Source organism: Otolemur garnettii, unplaced genomic scaffold (assembly GCF_000181295.1).
Source record: "Otolemur garnettii isolate 467f Iridium unplaced genomic scaffold, OtoGar3 scaffold00014, whole genome shotgun sequence".
In the NCBI taxonomy this organism is placed as follows: domain Eukaryota; kingdom Metazoa; phylum Chordata; class Mammalia; order Primates; family Galagidae; genus Otolemur; species Otolemur garnettii.
Genome location: NW_003852409.1, coordinates 28,400,700 through 28,416,123, shown reverse-complemented (window position 1 = coordinate 28,416,123; position 15,424 = coordinate 28,400,700). Strand labels below are relative to the sequence as shown.

The following is a 15,424-nucleotide window of genomic DNA, read 5'->3' as shown; positions in this document are numbered from 1 at the left end:
GAGTTGATCTATTCTGGTTATTCGAGTTGCCAGAGTTTTTCCCCTGATTCCGCCCCATTCTGAGTTTACCTTGTTTGGAGGCCTTATCAGAACTGTTCAGTTGGTGGCTTCTTTTGTTTGCCCAGAGAGAGAGGCAGAGCGTGTCTGTTGTCTACTCCCAGTTCTCTGGTGCTGGGGCAACTGGGGTGCAGTGGAACGGCAGCAACTACACCGGAGTGTGCGTGGCCACATTAGACCTTGTTCAGCCTACTGGGCCAACCAGGGGGTAGGAGACCAGTAGTAGCCGGATCAGTCCTAGTTCAGCACCCTGGAGCAGCCACAGGGTGGGGGAATGGCAGTGGTAGTGTAGGGTACGCAAGCAACCAAGTCAGTCTTAGTTTGGCCCCACCAGAGTAGCTGTGGGGGGGGAGTGGAGGACACCTTCACCGTGGCCTGTTGGACGCGTGTGGCACTAGCAAGCCTATCTATTCCCTCCTAGCGTGGGAGCCCGGAGTGGGGAACTCCTCCACCTCCATCTGTGGGACGCACGTGGCTCTAACAAACAGTTCTGGGCCCTCCCAGAGTGCTAGACTCCTCCACCGCCTCCTGCAGGGTGTGAGTGGCTCTAGCAAGCAGTTCTGGGCCCACCTAGCACACCCCACCTGCCTGGAGCACGGAACTCCTCTGCTGGCCCCCGTGGGGTGTGCGTGTCTCTAAAAAGCTGTTTGGGGTTTGCCTGGAATGGAGGACTCCTCGGCCACTGCCCGCAGGACACCCGTGGCACTAGCAAGCAGTTCTGGGCCCACCCCGAGCCCTGGAGCGGGGATCTCCTCGGCCGCCTGTGAGTTGCACGGCTCAAGCAAGCAGGGGACTCCTCTGCCACCTCCCGCGGGGTGCCCAAGGCTGTAACAAGTAGTTCTGTGCCTGCCTGGAGCAGGGGAAGTCCTCTGCAGCCACCCACAGCCCTCAGGAGGTGTGTGGCTCTAGCAAGCAGTTCTGTTTCCACCCAGAGCCCTGGAGCAGGGATCTACTCTGCTGCCTGTAGGGTGTGCAGCTCTATCAAGCAGTTCTGGGTCCTCCCAGAGTGGGAGACTTGTCTGCCACCACCCACGGGGGTGCGCAAGCCTCTAGCAAGTACTTCTGTGGCTGCCCGGAGCAGAGGAGCTCCTCTCTGGACACCCACCGCCCGCGGGAGGCTTGTGGCTCTAGCAGGCGGTTCTGTGCCCTCCCAGAACCCTGGAGCGGGGATCTACTCTGCCGCCCGTGGGGTACGTGGCTCTAGCAAGCAGTTCTGGGTCCTCCCAGAGTGGGGGACTTGTCTGCCGCCACCCATGGGGGTGCGCAAGCCTCTAGCAAGTACTTCTGTGGCTGCCCGGAGCAGGGGAACTCCTCTCTGGACACCCGCCGCCTGCGGGAGGCTTGTGGCTCTAGCAAGCGTTTCTGGACCTGCTCAGAACCATGGAGCGGGGGTCTCCTCTGCCGCCTGTGGGGTGCGTGGCTCTAGCAAGCAATTCTGGGTCCTGCCAGAGTGGGGGACTCGTCCGCTGCCACCTGCGGGGGTGCGCAAGGCTCTACCAAGTCATTCTGTGCCTTCTCAGCAGAGGGAACTTCTCTATGGCCACCCGCCCCCCGCACGAGGTGGGTGGCTCTAGCAAGCAGTTCTGGGGCCCGCTTTGTACCTGTATTTTGTGTTCTTAAATGATCTTCCTTGGATTTACAGTTTGCCGAACTTCTTTCTGGGCTCAGCTCCCCGTCTTTGGTTTCATATATTCTGATTCCAACCAGTTTTTCATTCTTTGCTCAGGAGCCCCTGACCAGGGTTGCTACCAGTCGGCCATCTTCCCAGAATTCCAGCAAACTTCCATTAGTCTTGCAGGAATCATTCTTTCTTTTCCTTGATGTGATCCCAGTGCTCAAGACAGTACAACACAGGGTGGGCACTTTATAAATGTTTTTTGAATGACTGATTTCACATCTTGTGTTTAAGACCTGGAGAGAATAATCACACTTGGTTCTGAACCTTTTGGAGTTTAGATCGTAGCCTGTGACACATGTTGATTTGTTTTGAGGGAATTTAGGAGCATCCCATGATAATGAAAGCAGAATTCTTCGGATATCAATGTTTAACTTTCTTTTTTGATCAATAGGCATATTGTTTGCCCGTGGATCTCTGTGGCGCTGGAGAATCACAGACATTCCTCAGGTTGATTTACATGACAATAAGTAATCCATGCTGTCTGTTGCGTGTTCCATCCGTATCTGCCCAGTGTATAAAGCCCTGGGGACTCAGTGGCTCCAAGGTTTGAGTACATCACACACGTCAACTTTAGTTACAGATGTGTGTATGTGGAACAGTTTCCTTGTTGCTTTGTTGCTCTAATTATGTGTCCATGATATATTGTTAAGAATTGACATAACTGTAAAAGTTGCATCTGACTTTATTATTATAGTTATCTTTGCTTTTATTTTTTACTTCTGTTATATACTAGGTATATATTATCTCATCTCATCTTTACAGTTCCTGAATTAGGTGATTTACCCTTTTTATAGAAGTGGAAACTGAAACTTAAAGTGAAGCTAATTCTCTTCTCTGAAATCACATAGCCCTGGAGCCATGGAGCTGAGATTAGAATACACTTCTTTCTAACCACAAAGCTCTTAGCCACTATACCACAGGTGTAGAACCTATGGCCTTCTAGGTTGAAAGATTCTCTAAGCCACTATACCACGGGTGTGGAACCTATGGCCTTCTAAGTTGGAAGATTCTCTTAGCCACTATACCACGGGTGTGGAACCTATGGCCTTCTAAGTTGAAAGATTCTCTTAGTCACTATACCACGGGTGTGGAACCTATGGCCTTCTAAGTTGAAAGATTCTCTTAGCCACTATACCATGGGTGTGGAACCTATGGCCTTCTAGGTAAGTGCAGCCTTTTAACTGAATCCAAATTTTACAGAACAAATCCTTTCATTTCTATTAATACATTTTTGTTTGGCTTTTATATTTTTATTTTACTTTTAAAGTGAACATATTTAAAATACCAAAGGATAAAATAGGTTTCAACAAAATAATCCTCCCAGATTGACCAGCACAATTAGGACATTAGTAAGCCATAAGGGCCAAACTGATGGCTAACTTCCCCCACCTAACTATGCCACTGTCACCTGGAGCTGGTTGGCCAGAGTTTATGGGGTTGAGCATGCCCATCTGTTATCAGCATTTGACAGTGGTGTATTGGGTTTATGTTTGAAGTGGAATTTGTGAATCATTGCACAGCTTAACAGGGCTTAGCAGTCCATCATGTCAAAGAAGACCAAGAGAACACCAAAGAAAGAAAACAGATATTTTATTTATTTTATTATTATTATTTTTAAGACAGAGTCTTACTCTGTCATAGCACACAGTAACCTCAAATTCTTCGACTCAATTGACCCTCTTGCCTCAGCCTCCCAAGTAGCTGGGACTACAGATGCCCACCACAAAGTGCTAGTTTTTCTATTTTTTTAAACTTTATTCAAATTAATATGAGGGCATAATACTTAGGTTACATTGTTCTGGCTTCCAGGGTAGAGTTCCATTTGTAGAAGAGCCCCTCACCCAGAGGACATGTTATCCACCCTCACAATGTGCACATTAGGTGAGATCCCGCCTCATGTCCTCCCTCCTGCTATTCATCCTCCCCCCTCCCCCCTGCGCTTCCTTCTACCCCAGAACTGGACTATAATAGTGTTTTATTATTCTTAGGAACATGTAATTGTTTATATATTGATTTCATATTAGTATTGAGTACATCAGGTATTTATCTTTCTATTCTTGCAATACTTTACTAAGAAGAATGTATTTCAAATCTATCCGGGTAAATGTAAACGATGTAAAGTTTCCATCTTTGTGGTGGGTACATAATATTCCATAGTGTATGTATACCGCAGTTGTTGGTCCCTTTATGGGTTGATGGGCACATAGGTTGCTTCCACGACTTGGCAATTATGAACTGAGCTAGTTTTTCCATTTTTAGTAGAGAAGTGAGTCTCACTCATGCTTAGGCTGGTCTCAAACTCCTGATATCAAACAATCTACCTGCCTCAACCCCAGAGTGCTAGGATTACAGGAGTGAGCCATTGTCCCTAGCCAGAAAACAGATTTTTTTAATGAGTATTAGGAACTGTGATATTATTTTGTTTCTATTCAAGATAAGAGAGTTTGCTTGCTGTGTGATGCTGCAGGATCAACATTAAAGAAATTCAGTGGTTAATCAGCAGTCATACAGACCACAAATATTTTAACCCTTGTGGAGTGCTCAGAAACATGCCTATGGCCATTGTTGGCACCAAATGAACATCTTGTTTGAATGCCTGTAGTCATTCATAGTCCAAGATTAAATTAGAGGGAGAGGCAGGAAAAGTTGTATTGCAGAAATTAAAAGATGAGGCTCGGCACCTGTAGCTCAGTGGCTCGGGTGCCAGCACATACACCAGAGCTGGTGGGTTTGAATCCAGCCTGGGCCTCCAAACAACAATAACAAGTTTAACCAAAAAATAGCTGGCTGTTGTGGCTGGGACCTGTAGTCCCAGCTACTTGGGAGGCTGAGGCAAGAGAATTGCTTAAGCACAAGAGTTCGAGGTGCTGTGAGCTGTGACACCACAGCACTCTGCTGAGGGTGACAGCTTGAGACTCTGTCTTAAAAAAAAGAAAAGATGAAAAGCAAAACAAAGACAAATCTTTCAAGCAGCAATAAGGCTTGGAAAATAATGCCATGGAAGCAACTTATAAAGTAGCCTTGGGCAGGTAGGGAAATCATTTAGCAATGTAGAAATTGTGAAAGAATTCATTGTCAAAGTGATAGGACGCTTAGACCCTGATAATGTTTCAAAGTACGAACAACTGCCTCTTTCAAGGAGAACCATAACTGATCAACACCATCAATTAGCCTTCAGTATACTAGAACTAGTACACTGTTCTAGTGTACTAATACGTATTTTTTAATTGCTTTGGATAAATCAACTGATAGTAATGACTCAACACAGATATTTTTACTTCAGTTCACAACAGAAGATTTTCTATGATATGAAAGAAAACTTTGGGCACTCTTGTGAACAGAGCAGAGGGAATAGATAGCTTTAACAACTTTCAAGATAAATGGCAAAAAGTGGACTGAATTTGGTAAATTTAGCTACATATGGATGATGCACCTTCCATGACAGGAAAACAGAAGGGTTTATTGTATAGATAAAAAAGTACTACTAGATCCAGATGCTGTTATTTCTTTTTTTTATTAAATCATATACATAGATCATGAATACATTTATGCCTTTGTGGGATTCAGTGTTTTGATTATTTGTACAAATTAGAGTGCTTACATCCTAATTAACATAGCTTTCACCTCATTTACTTAATCACAGTGTTAAGACATTTATGTTCAATACTTGACAGATTTGACTTGTACCCTTACAATATGTTCCATAGGTGTGGTCCCACCGTTAACCCCCCCTTTATCAGACCACCCCCCTCCCTTCCCATCATACAATTCCTCTACTAGGTGTATATCCAAAAGACCAGAAATCAATTTGCAACAAAGATATATGCACCAGATTGTTCATTGTAGCTCAGTTCATAATTGCCAAATCTTGGAAGAAGCCCAAGGGCCCATCAACCCATGAATGGATCAGTCAATTGTGGTATATGTATACCATGGAGTACTATGCAGCATTAAAAAAAGATGGAATCACAAGAATGGAGGAAAAAATATCCAATGTACTCAGTACTACTATAAAACCAGTTTATAATCACTCACACTTTCGTATGAGCGATAAATCACAACTATTTCTTTTCACTGTATCTTGCATCAGCAGAATTTCTGTTCTGAAGCTACTATTTTAAGTGACACTTTGCAACAAGTTGTAAGTATTAACTATATTGCTGCAAATGCAATACTGGAGGCATTGTCAGTTTGGAAATGTACTAAAATTCAACCTGAGGTATTCAGTGTGGATTTGCTTTATCATTCTAAAATACATTGGCTTACCACAGGGACAGGTATTAGCCAAAATTTTATCTCTGCGAGAATAGGTTAACTTTTATGAAGAACAGAGTTAGCAATGTGAATTATCAAAAGAAGATTTTTATGGGAATACAGCATTTGCGTGTGTTACCATGTCCAATCAAAATGACTTGAATATTTCTATGCAAGGTAAAACCAAGTCTGTATATGATATGTGACAAAAAATCTCAAGTGTTCAAAAAAAGTTATCTTTTTTCAAAACAGTTCTTTAAAAAGAAATTTCAGATGTACTTTTTCCCCAGTTAGCAAAGGCCATTAATGAGCAGGATGGTATCTGCAAATCATTTGAAGAATACATAGATGTTATAGACTTCTTAATTGGAGAATACAATGAAAGCTTCACTAACTTTGAGAATCATGATGACCTCACACTTAAATTAGCATCTCAGCCTCATTTAGTTGATGTCACTGTGGCACCTAAAGAACTATAGATGGTTGACTGAGCTTGCAGTAGATGACATTTTGAAGTCATTATTTGATGCTAGGAAAGATCCAATTGAAATATGAAAAAATGCAGTAGAATACCCACATCTTCACAACATGTCCAAAAAATGCTTTCTTGCTTTTCAACCGTATACTGCTGCAAATTCTCCAGCCTAACCCAAGTCAAGATGCACTTAAGGTCACAAATGACTGATAACCACCTAAGGATCAACTGAAACTTCAGGCCTCCATGCTGCAACCAAACATTCAAATGCTTTCCAACAAAAAGCAGACACCACACGGTCATTAAAAGGTTTGTAAACTATAAAATTAACAAGAAGTTCTCATTTTTTGGAAATTATTAAGTACATAGTAGATAGGTTTTTATGAAATAATGCATATTTTTAAATATCTCTAATTGAGATTTCTTGAATGTGGCCGTATTTGGTTACAGCTAAATTAATGCAGCCTTCCACCATGAAGAGATCCCTCGTCTCTGCTCTATACCAGGACATTTTCGTCATCTAAAGTGCTTTCTTCTACTTCTGCAATTGTTTTGTGTTTATAGTACCCTGTTGCAAAGATCCCAAAGTTTCCCATATCATTCAGAGATGAATTTTAAATATCTTAACAGCACTGAAAATACCTGAAATTTATAGTGACAAACATAGCCAGATTACTTTCTTGTTATCCATCTATTTAGCAAATTTACAGTTTCCATTAATTTTAATCTGTCCTTATTACCTGTTGTATATAATAAATACCTTAGTCATGACAGACTCACTGAGTATAGATCACCTGAAGTAGGCTCTCTCTCAATAAGCAGAACTGCAGCTAAAGATTTGTGAATTAATTGGGAAAATTGCAAATCAGATAGTCAGTGAAATAATTCATTGTCACATCCAATCAATAAACTTTGTAAATCAACTCATTTAATTCAAAAAATGATCTATATAGATCAAGCAACCAATTAAACAGTTAGCGTACACTTTGCAATCAATTAATTTAAGCATCAATCATGTAATTAAAACTCCAAATTTAAGTGGCAGAATTTAGAATTCTACCTTTTTGTGAACTATGAGGTTCATGCTTCTGAGGCTGTCAGGTTTGCAGTTTCACAATTCAGCTTTGGAGCAGGGTATCGTAAGTGTTTAAGTTGATTTCAGTTTTAAACTGTTGATGTGTTGGTATAGTTTCCCTGTCTTTTTCAACAGATGAACTTTTTACTATCCCTGAGAGAGGGAGAAGGAGGTGTGTATTGATTCTCAATTGGGCAAGGCTGGAATCTAGGAGTACAGACTGGACATTTTGGGGATGTAGGAATGTCCAAAAGTAGTCAAGAGGGCCAGGCGTTTTCATCAGGTAAACAGACTGCTCGCAGTAACCTCAAACTCCTGGGATCAAGAGATCCTCCTGCCTTGGCCTGCTAAGTAGCTGAGACTACAGGTGTATACCATAAGCCTAGCTAATTTTCCTCCTCCTTTTTTTTTTTTTTTTTGGTAGAGACAAAGACTTGCTATATTGCTGAGGCTGGTCTCAAACTACTGGCCTCAAGTGATCCTCCCACCTTGACCTCCCAAAGTGTTAGGTTTATGGGGGTAAACCACCATGCCCAGCCTATAAGCTTCCTTTAGGGCTAATACTAAATCTCACCTTTGAGCTATGGGGTAAAATTCTGTGTCTTATCTAAAACAGGTGCTCAGGCCAGGCGAGGTAGCTCCCACCTATAATCCTAGCACTCAGGTGAGTGGATCACCTGAGCTCAGGAGTTTGAGGCCAGCCTGAGCAAGAGCGACACCCCACCTCTACTAAAAAAAAAAAAAGTAAAAATAGCCTGGTGTTGTGGTAGGCACTGGTAATCCCAGGTACTCAGGATGCTGAGGCAAGGGGATCACTTGAGCCCAAGAGTTTGAGGTTGCTGTATTCTGTGATGCCATGGTACTCTACCCAGGGCACAATGTGAGATGCTGTCTCAAAAATAAATAAATAAATAAATAAATAAAATAAATGCTCAGCAAATGTCAAAAGAATAGAATAGTATATACACTTTCACATTATTTTCCTTCCCTTAGCACTGCTATGTGTTTTCTATCAAATGTATTAGGATTTGGGGGTTCTAACTGTATCACCAGGGTTGGGGTAAAGAACAGCATTCTCCTCCTCTACTTGCTTGCGTACACCATACCCTCTAATCTTCTTGTCTCTTCCTTACCTCAGTATTTACTCACCATTTTGGTTTTCCTTTCAGTGACAATGTCAGTGCCTACTGTCTGCATATTGCTGAAGATGATGGGGAGGTAGACACAGATTTCCCTCCGCTGGATTCCAACGAGCCCATTCATAAGTTTGGCTTCAGTACTTTGGCCCTGGTTGAAAAGTATTCATCTCCTGGTCTGACATCCAAAGAGTCACTCTTTGTTCGAATGTGAGTATTGATTTCCTTGTGTTTGAATGTGAGTACTGATTTCATTGTTTATCTCTGTATTTCATCCCTACCTTCTAGCATTTTGGATCTGGTTTTGGTTTTGTTCATCAAATGAATGATATCTGGCACAGGAAGAGACCACTTTTAACAGTGGTAACTTCTGGAGCAGTGGTTCTCAACCCGTGGGTCACGACCCACTAAGGGCCACGGCACTAGGAAGGTTGAGAACTGCAGTTCTGGAGAGATGTTGCAGACACATTTCCATTGTATTTCATGCCTCATGCCTCTCAAAGCAGGCTAAATACAGACTGCTTTGCAGTGGCCAGTTGCATATCAGAACTCTGAATATCACATCTGGAGCCAGGCCTATGGAGAGACTGGTGCACTTGGAGCCTGTGAAGAATGTCCAGTTTTGCCACCTTCTCTTCAAGGATTTCAAATTAGATGAAAATGTTCATTGTTGCCACTTCCCTTTTGTGACTTAAAATACTTTCCAACTTTGTTCAGATCAAATTTGATTTTCCTCTCAGTTGTCTTCCTTTAAGCATTTTTAACTTTTCTTATGCCTTTGGCAGTCTAGGAAAGCTCATAAATGCCCTTCTTAGAAAAGCATGATTAAGTGCATAAAATAAAATTTATAGGAATATGAAAGAATTCTATTATATTTAAAGGTATCATGCTATTAAACAATCTGTGATATAATAATATGTATGACTTTACTAATAGGTTAAATAACAAGGTCCAGCTGCAGATCTAACAATAACTCCTGCCATCTGTTATTTCAGTGTCGATGAGCATAAAATTGGTATTTGAGAAATCTGCAACAACTATAACGTGTGTGGCCTTAGCTGTGATTTCAGTTCGTGACACAGTCACTGGCCCTGCTAGCACTATGGTGATTTGTTGCCTACACTTATAATTTAAGGAAATGCAAAATATCTGAAGTTAGTAAAAATAAAAATGTGATTTTTGTCCATTCAAGTCTACAGAGCTCCTAAGTTTTATCCACACCTTTCAATTGTTCAGGGAAAACCTGCAGAATTCAGGCTTCACTCTGGAACCTGAGCTTTTCTAGCCTGAGCCTTGGCAGTCCCTTTCAAGGCCATCTCCTGAGAACAATTGTGATCACTTTGGCACCCCCTGCTGTTAGTAGCCAGCAAATTCACAATCCAAAGAGGGATTGCTTTAGAGGACTAAATCCTCTGTCTCTTTAAAATATATTGCCTTTGTTTGAGATTTTTACTGAAAATGGACTTATGCTACATGAGATATGAATATTTGGGGGTCTTCCCATGCAGGAGCAAAGAAAGTACATCCCAGTGCTTGGGGGCAAGCTGGGGAATGGCCTCTTAAGCTTTCAAAATAGCCATTTCATCCCTATTGTGAGGACAAGTTTGGTGTATGTTACAGCAAATGTTTCCACTTATCCATATCAGAGGCACTAAAGAACTACTTTAAAGAACATTTAAAGTAATTTAAAAGTTATCCATTGATCCCTTCATCCTAATATAACTTTTTACAATTTTGTATAATTATTTCCATGTATTTATAAAAGTTTCACTTATACCATACATGTATTTTGTGTTATTTTTACTTAACATATTATAAATATTTCAATAGTCCTAATTTCTTTTTTCAGTAGTCTTAATTCTTAAAAGCTATATTATATGCCAGGGATCTAGACAGAGAGACACTCCTACCCTCATGGAGCTTATTATCTAGTGGGGTGACAGTTTTCAAATAGACCATTAAATTGTGATAAACTTAAAAGTGTGTAAGATGCAAAGGAAGCCTGTCACAGAATATTTAGATTATTTCCTTGTTTTTAATAACTGATTCTATGATGAGAATCATTATCTATATTCCTTTTATTTCTATTGAATAATTTCCTTAGGATCATTTTTTTCTAAGTAGAATTATTGATCAAAGAATAGAAACATATTTAGACTCTTAATTTTTATTGAATTTGAAAGATGTGACAGTTTATAATGCTACCAATATAATTCATAAAATAATTGTTTTTAGTCTTACTGTGATGTTATTAGAAGTTTTTTCTCTACTTTGAAAGATCCTTAAAGATGTATACAGTGGCATTTCAAGTTTTTACTTGAATTTTTATTAATATAGTGACTAGAAGAATTTTTTCTACATAATTGTTAGCATATGAATATAGTCTTTTGAACTCAAGCTTTTAAATCAATGATTTCCAATAGGATAGAATCTGGGCTGGAATAGATAAATTTTTCCAGGAGATGCATCTAAGACTATGCAGCGTCTTGCTATGAATTCTGCCTTCTGGAGAATGGCAGGAGGGGGAAGGCAGAGAGTAACAACAAATGCTTTAAACTTGATACTCTTTTTTTCTCTCCTGAATTACTCCCATCCCTGAGCTCTCACTCCCAAACACACACATACCTCAGTCAATCCTTTTTCTATTTTAAAGTTCAAGAGAGTTTATATGATATGTCTGGAGTGTTTCTAAAAACACAAGGTAAAGTGAAAGCTTTATATGGGAGCATTTAGAACAAAAGTGTCAATAAATTTTCTGCCTTTTCTTTTTCTTGGTCTTCTGATGAAATAGTACAGATTACTGACCATTTGCCCTATGTGTATTTTCTTGGTTCTCCAATCTCCCATTCACTTTTCCAGTCTATATTCTAAGTTAGTAAAGCTTCTCCTGCAAATGCAGGACAGAACAGATTTTCAGGAGTCTCCAGGGATGTGTCTAAAGTTTTAGAGAGGAAAATCCCAGCAAAATAAGTGTTGTCTTAACTCCTTCTTCTCTTCATTTCTATCTTTTGCTCTTTGCATAAGTCTCCCAGTAGAGAAGGGACAGGAAATGGCTGGGAAGACCTTAACTGAAACAGAAAGAAGGAAGTAGATCTGGACAGTGACTCGTGTCTGTAATCATAGCACTCTGGGAGGTGAAGGCGTGTGGATTGCTTGAGCTCACAAGTTTGAGACCAGCCTGAGCAAAAGCAAGACCCCATCTCTAAAAAAAAAAAAAACAAAACCTGGGCATTGTGGCAGGCACTTGTAGTCCCAGCTACTTTAGGAGACTGAGGCAAGAGGATCACTTGAGCCCATGAGATTGAGGTTGCTGTGAGCTATATTGCCCTGGCACTCTACCAGGGTGACAAAGTGAGACTCTGTCTCAAAAAGGGTGGGGGGAGTAGGTTTAGCGATAAGGAGCAAACCAATATTTACTGAGGGCCAACTATGCACATGTTATCTCACTTACCTTTGAATAGCCCATTTTTATTATGACCAATTTAAAGATTTGGGAACTGAAGCTGAGCAGTATTGTTTTCAGGTCTGTATTTGACCCCATACTTGACTTTAAAGTCTATGCCCTTTCCAATTCCCTGCTGGGAGGTTTGGGCCGGAGAATCTAGTATTGGTTTAATCAGTCATATGAATCTTACTGTCTTAGGCTGACCTTCAGCTCCTACCATAATGCAGTAGGTAAGAGCATGGGTGGGCTCTGGAGCTGGATGGGTTGAGTGCCAATCCTGACTTTGCCCTTGCTGTGTGATTCTGGATGAATTATTAGGTGAGTAAATCTGAAATGTCTAATTTCAAATCAAAGGTTTAGTTTATTTTATCTCAAACAAGAAGCAATACAGTTAATCAAGTGTACATCTAAACTATTGACACAGTTTTGCCATCTTAACAGTAGCTTGTGTGTGCCAGTGGTAGAGAAGCCTGGAGAGTGGTGATGAAATAATAATGGATATTTTTCACAGCTTGTTGAGATTGAGTATTTTTCCTTGCAAGAAGTGGTCTAAAGCCTGGAAGATGTGGCAGTCAGACCTTGGTGCAGGGTCTGATGAATGGTGGGTGACAGAGTTTCCAAGTTCAGTTTCTATAGTCCATTTCTATTGACCAATCTCAGCTGCTTAATCACAAGCATCCTCATCATTTCTTGCACTTGGCTACTATCGACACGCTCTGTAATCGATTGCCCAGGTTTCATGAAACTGTAGTGGGTAATACCAGCACTGGACCGCCAAACAGATGACCACTAGCTTTTTTAGATGAATATTCAGTTTTGGACTGTATTTCAACACTTCATCTTTGTCCAACCATTGTGTGGAATGCTTGCAGTTGTCAAAAAGAACCCGTTTTCCATCATACATAACAATACAGTATCGAAATTATTTACCTTTATGTCACAACAGCAAAGAAAGGCAAGCTTCAAGTCAGTTTCTCTTCTGATGCTTGTTTAATTCATGCAAAACCCATCTATTCAGCTTCTTTACCTTGCTGATTTGTTTCAAATGTCCAATATTGTTGGAATAGTTAACATCAAACCTTGCTGCTACTTCACGCGTAGGTTGAGCTGGTTCCCTTCCACTGAAGCTTTCAGCTCATCTTTATCCACCTTGGTCTCAGGTCACCACATGGCTCATTTTTAAGATTAAAGTCACCAGAGCAGAACTTTCCAGACCATTGATGTACTGTACATTCCTTAGCCCCATGCTTCCCCAAACTTTGTTGGTGTTTTGAGCTGTCTGTGCTGCTTTGTTTCCCACGATGGAATTCATATTCAAAAATAACATGAATTTTTTACTTATCTATGGTTTCACAAAAATTCCCTAAATTTTTTTTGAAAGATAATCACAAGCCAAGACTTTGTGTTTGAAAGAATGTGGATGTACCTTCACAATAAAAATAAATAAGAAGTGTCAAAGTGAAATGTGAGAGATATCAACTGTCAAACTTAGTATTTAAAGAAATTAGACATTTCATACTTAGTCACTTTAATATATTCCTTTTCTGTGGCTCAGTTAAACAGGGATCATAATTATAACTCCTTCCTCACAGATTGATTGTAAGGATTGAATGAGTTGATATATATAAAGCACTTAGGACAGTGCCTGATTATCTGTTAGCTACTATTATTGTTATTATTAATAAAAGCAACCCTTTGAGGGCAGGAGCTGGATTGTCTGTGCCCATAACACTCATCCATATCTCCATTAGTGGATAGGTAATGCCTTGGGTATTTCTTGAATGGGTAACTGAATAAATCTCATTGCTCCTTTTGTATTTTTGTTCCTCCCCTACTTTCTGTTTTATAGCAGAGGAGGGGCAGAATTTAGGTGGACATTGTCCAGCTGGCCTGAAAAAGCTTTCGCTAAACTTGGTTAGAGGTAAACACTGGGGATCTGTAGGATTTTCAAATTAGTTCTCTTATGAGATGACAGTAGCAAGACCATAAACTCCTTGCAAACTGGGAGGGCACAATCTTACTTATCTCTGTATTCTTAGCTTCTGTCACAAGGCTTCAAAGAAACATCTTTGTAGGTGTCCATGGGCTGGCAAGAGGACCCTTAGTTAAACACTATGTCCCATCTCCCTTTCTGAGCCCCTTTCTCTGCCTTTGAGTACCAGGAAACTCGAGGTTGCCTTTGGCCTTTAAATGAACCTGGGTTCAAGTCTCATTTTCACTAGTGACTTGCTACATGATTTGGGCAACTTTACTTACTTTATTAAGCCTCAGTTTCTTTATCTGTAAAATGTGTCTAATAGAACTACCTCATGGAATTGTCATGAGAAATTTTCTTTTCTTTTTTTCTTTTTTTTTGTTGTTGTTGCAGTTTTTGCCGGGGCTGGGTTCAAACCCGCCACCCTCGGCAAATGGGGCCAGTGCCCTACCCACTGAACCATAGGCACTGCCATCTTTTTTTTTTTTTTTAAGGCAGAGTCTCACTCTGTTGCCCAGGCTAGGGTGCTATGGCCTCACCCTAGCTCACAGCAAGCTCAAATTCCTGGGTTCAAGTGACCCTTTTGCTTCAGCCTCCCTAGTAGCTATGACTACAGGTGCCTGCCCAATGCCCAGCTAATTTTTTTATTTTTAGTAAAAACGGAGTCTCACTCTTGCTCAGGCTGGTCTCCAACTCCTGAGCTCAAGTGATCCTCCTGCTTCAGCTTCCCAGAATGCTGGGATTACAGGTGTGAGCCACCACATCCAGCCATCAAGAATTTTCTTAAATGTGTGTAGTAGGCAGAACTCTCTTAAGGAAAATAAATTTTCCTGAAGCTTCATTGTTTACCCAAATTGTTTTATTACAGAGCTTTTTGAATACATGCAAATGTAAAGTTGTAGCATAGCTATGAAGTCTATAATGTTCTTTTTATAAACTCTATGTTTTTATACAGTCCAAACAAAATTATACATTAAATGCGAATAAAACTATAACATTAATAAAATACAAATGATGTCTTGCTGAAATTAAACATTGTTGATATTGGGTTTAAAGGATATTAAATGTTTTACTTGTCAACTGAGTCTTTTGATTTTCAGAAGAAACATCCTTGAGGGGCACAGTTAACAACTTGGACTTTACCTAACAAACATGAATAATGTAACCTGATCATCTGTACCCTCAGTTTAAAAAAAGAAGCAGCGTCTTGATTGCTGTTTTATTTGTCCTTTTAAATAATTAATATATTTTAACTACCAGCCCATTGTTTTAATCAGCCAATTGATTTATAGTGTATCTCCCCCCAATTTTTTTTTTTTTTTTTTTTTT

At 40.4% G+C, this 15,424-nt stretch overlaps 1 protein-coding gene across 1 annotated transcript in view; it reads left to right on the top strand.

Moving 5' to 3' along the window:
* Positions 1–15,424, top strand: part of MAPKAP1 (mitogen-activated protein kinase associated protein 1) — a 280,354-nt gene that overhangs the window by 147,070 nt on the left and 117,860 nt on the right. Inside the window, 1 exon segment of the mRNA XM_023510481.1 lies at positions 8,709–8,885. Within this exon segment, the coding sequence (XP_023366249.1) occupies positions 8,709–8,885 (177 nt within the window).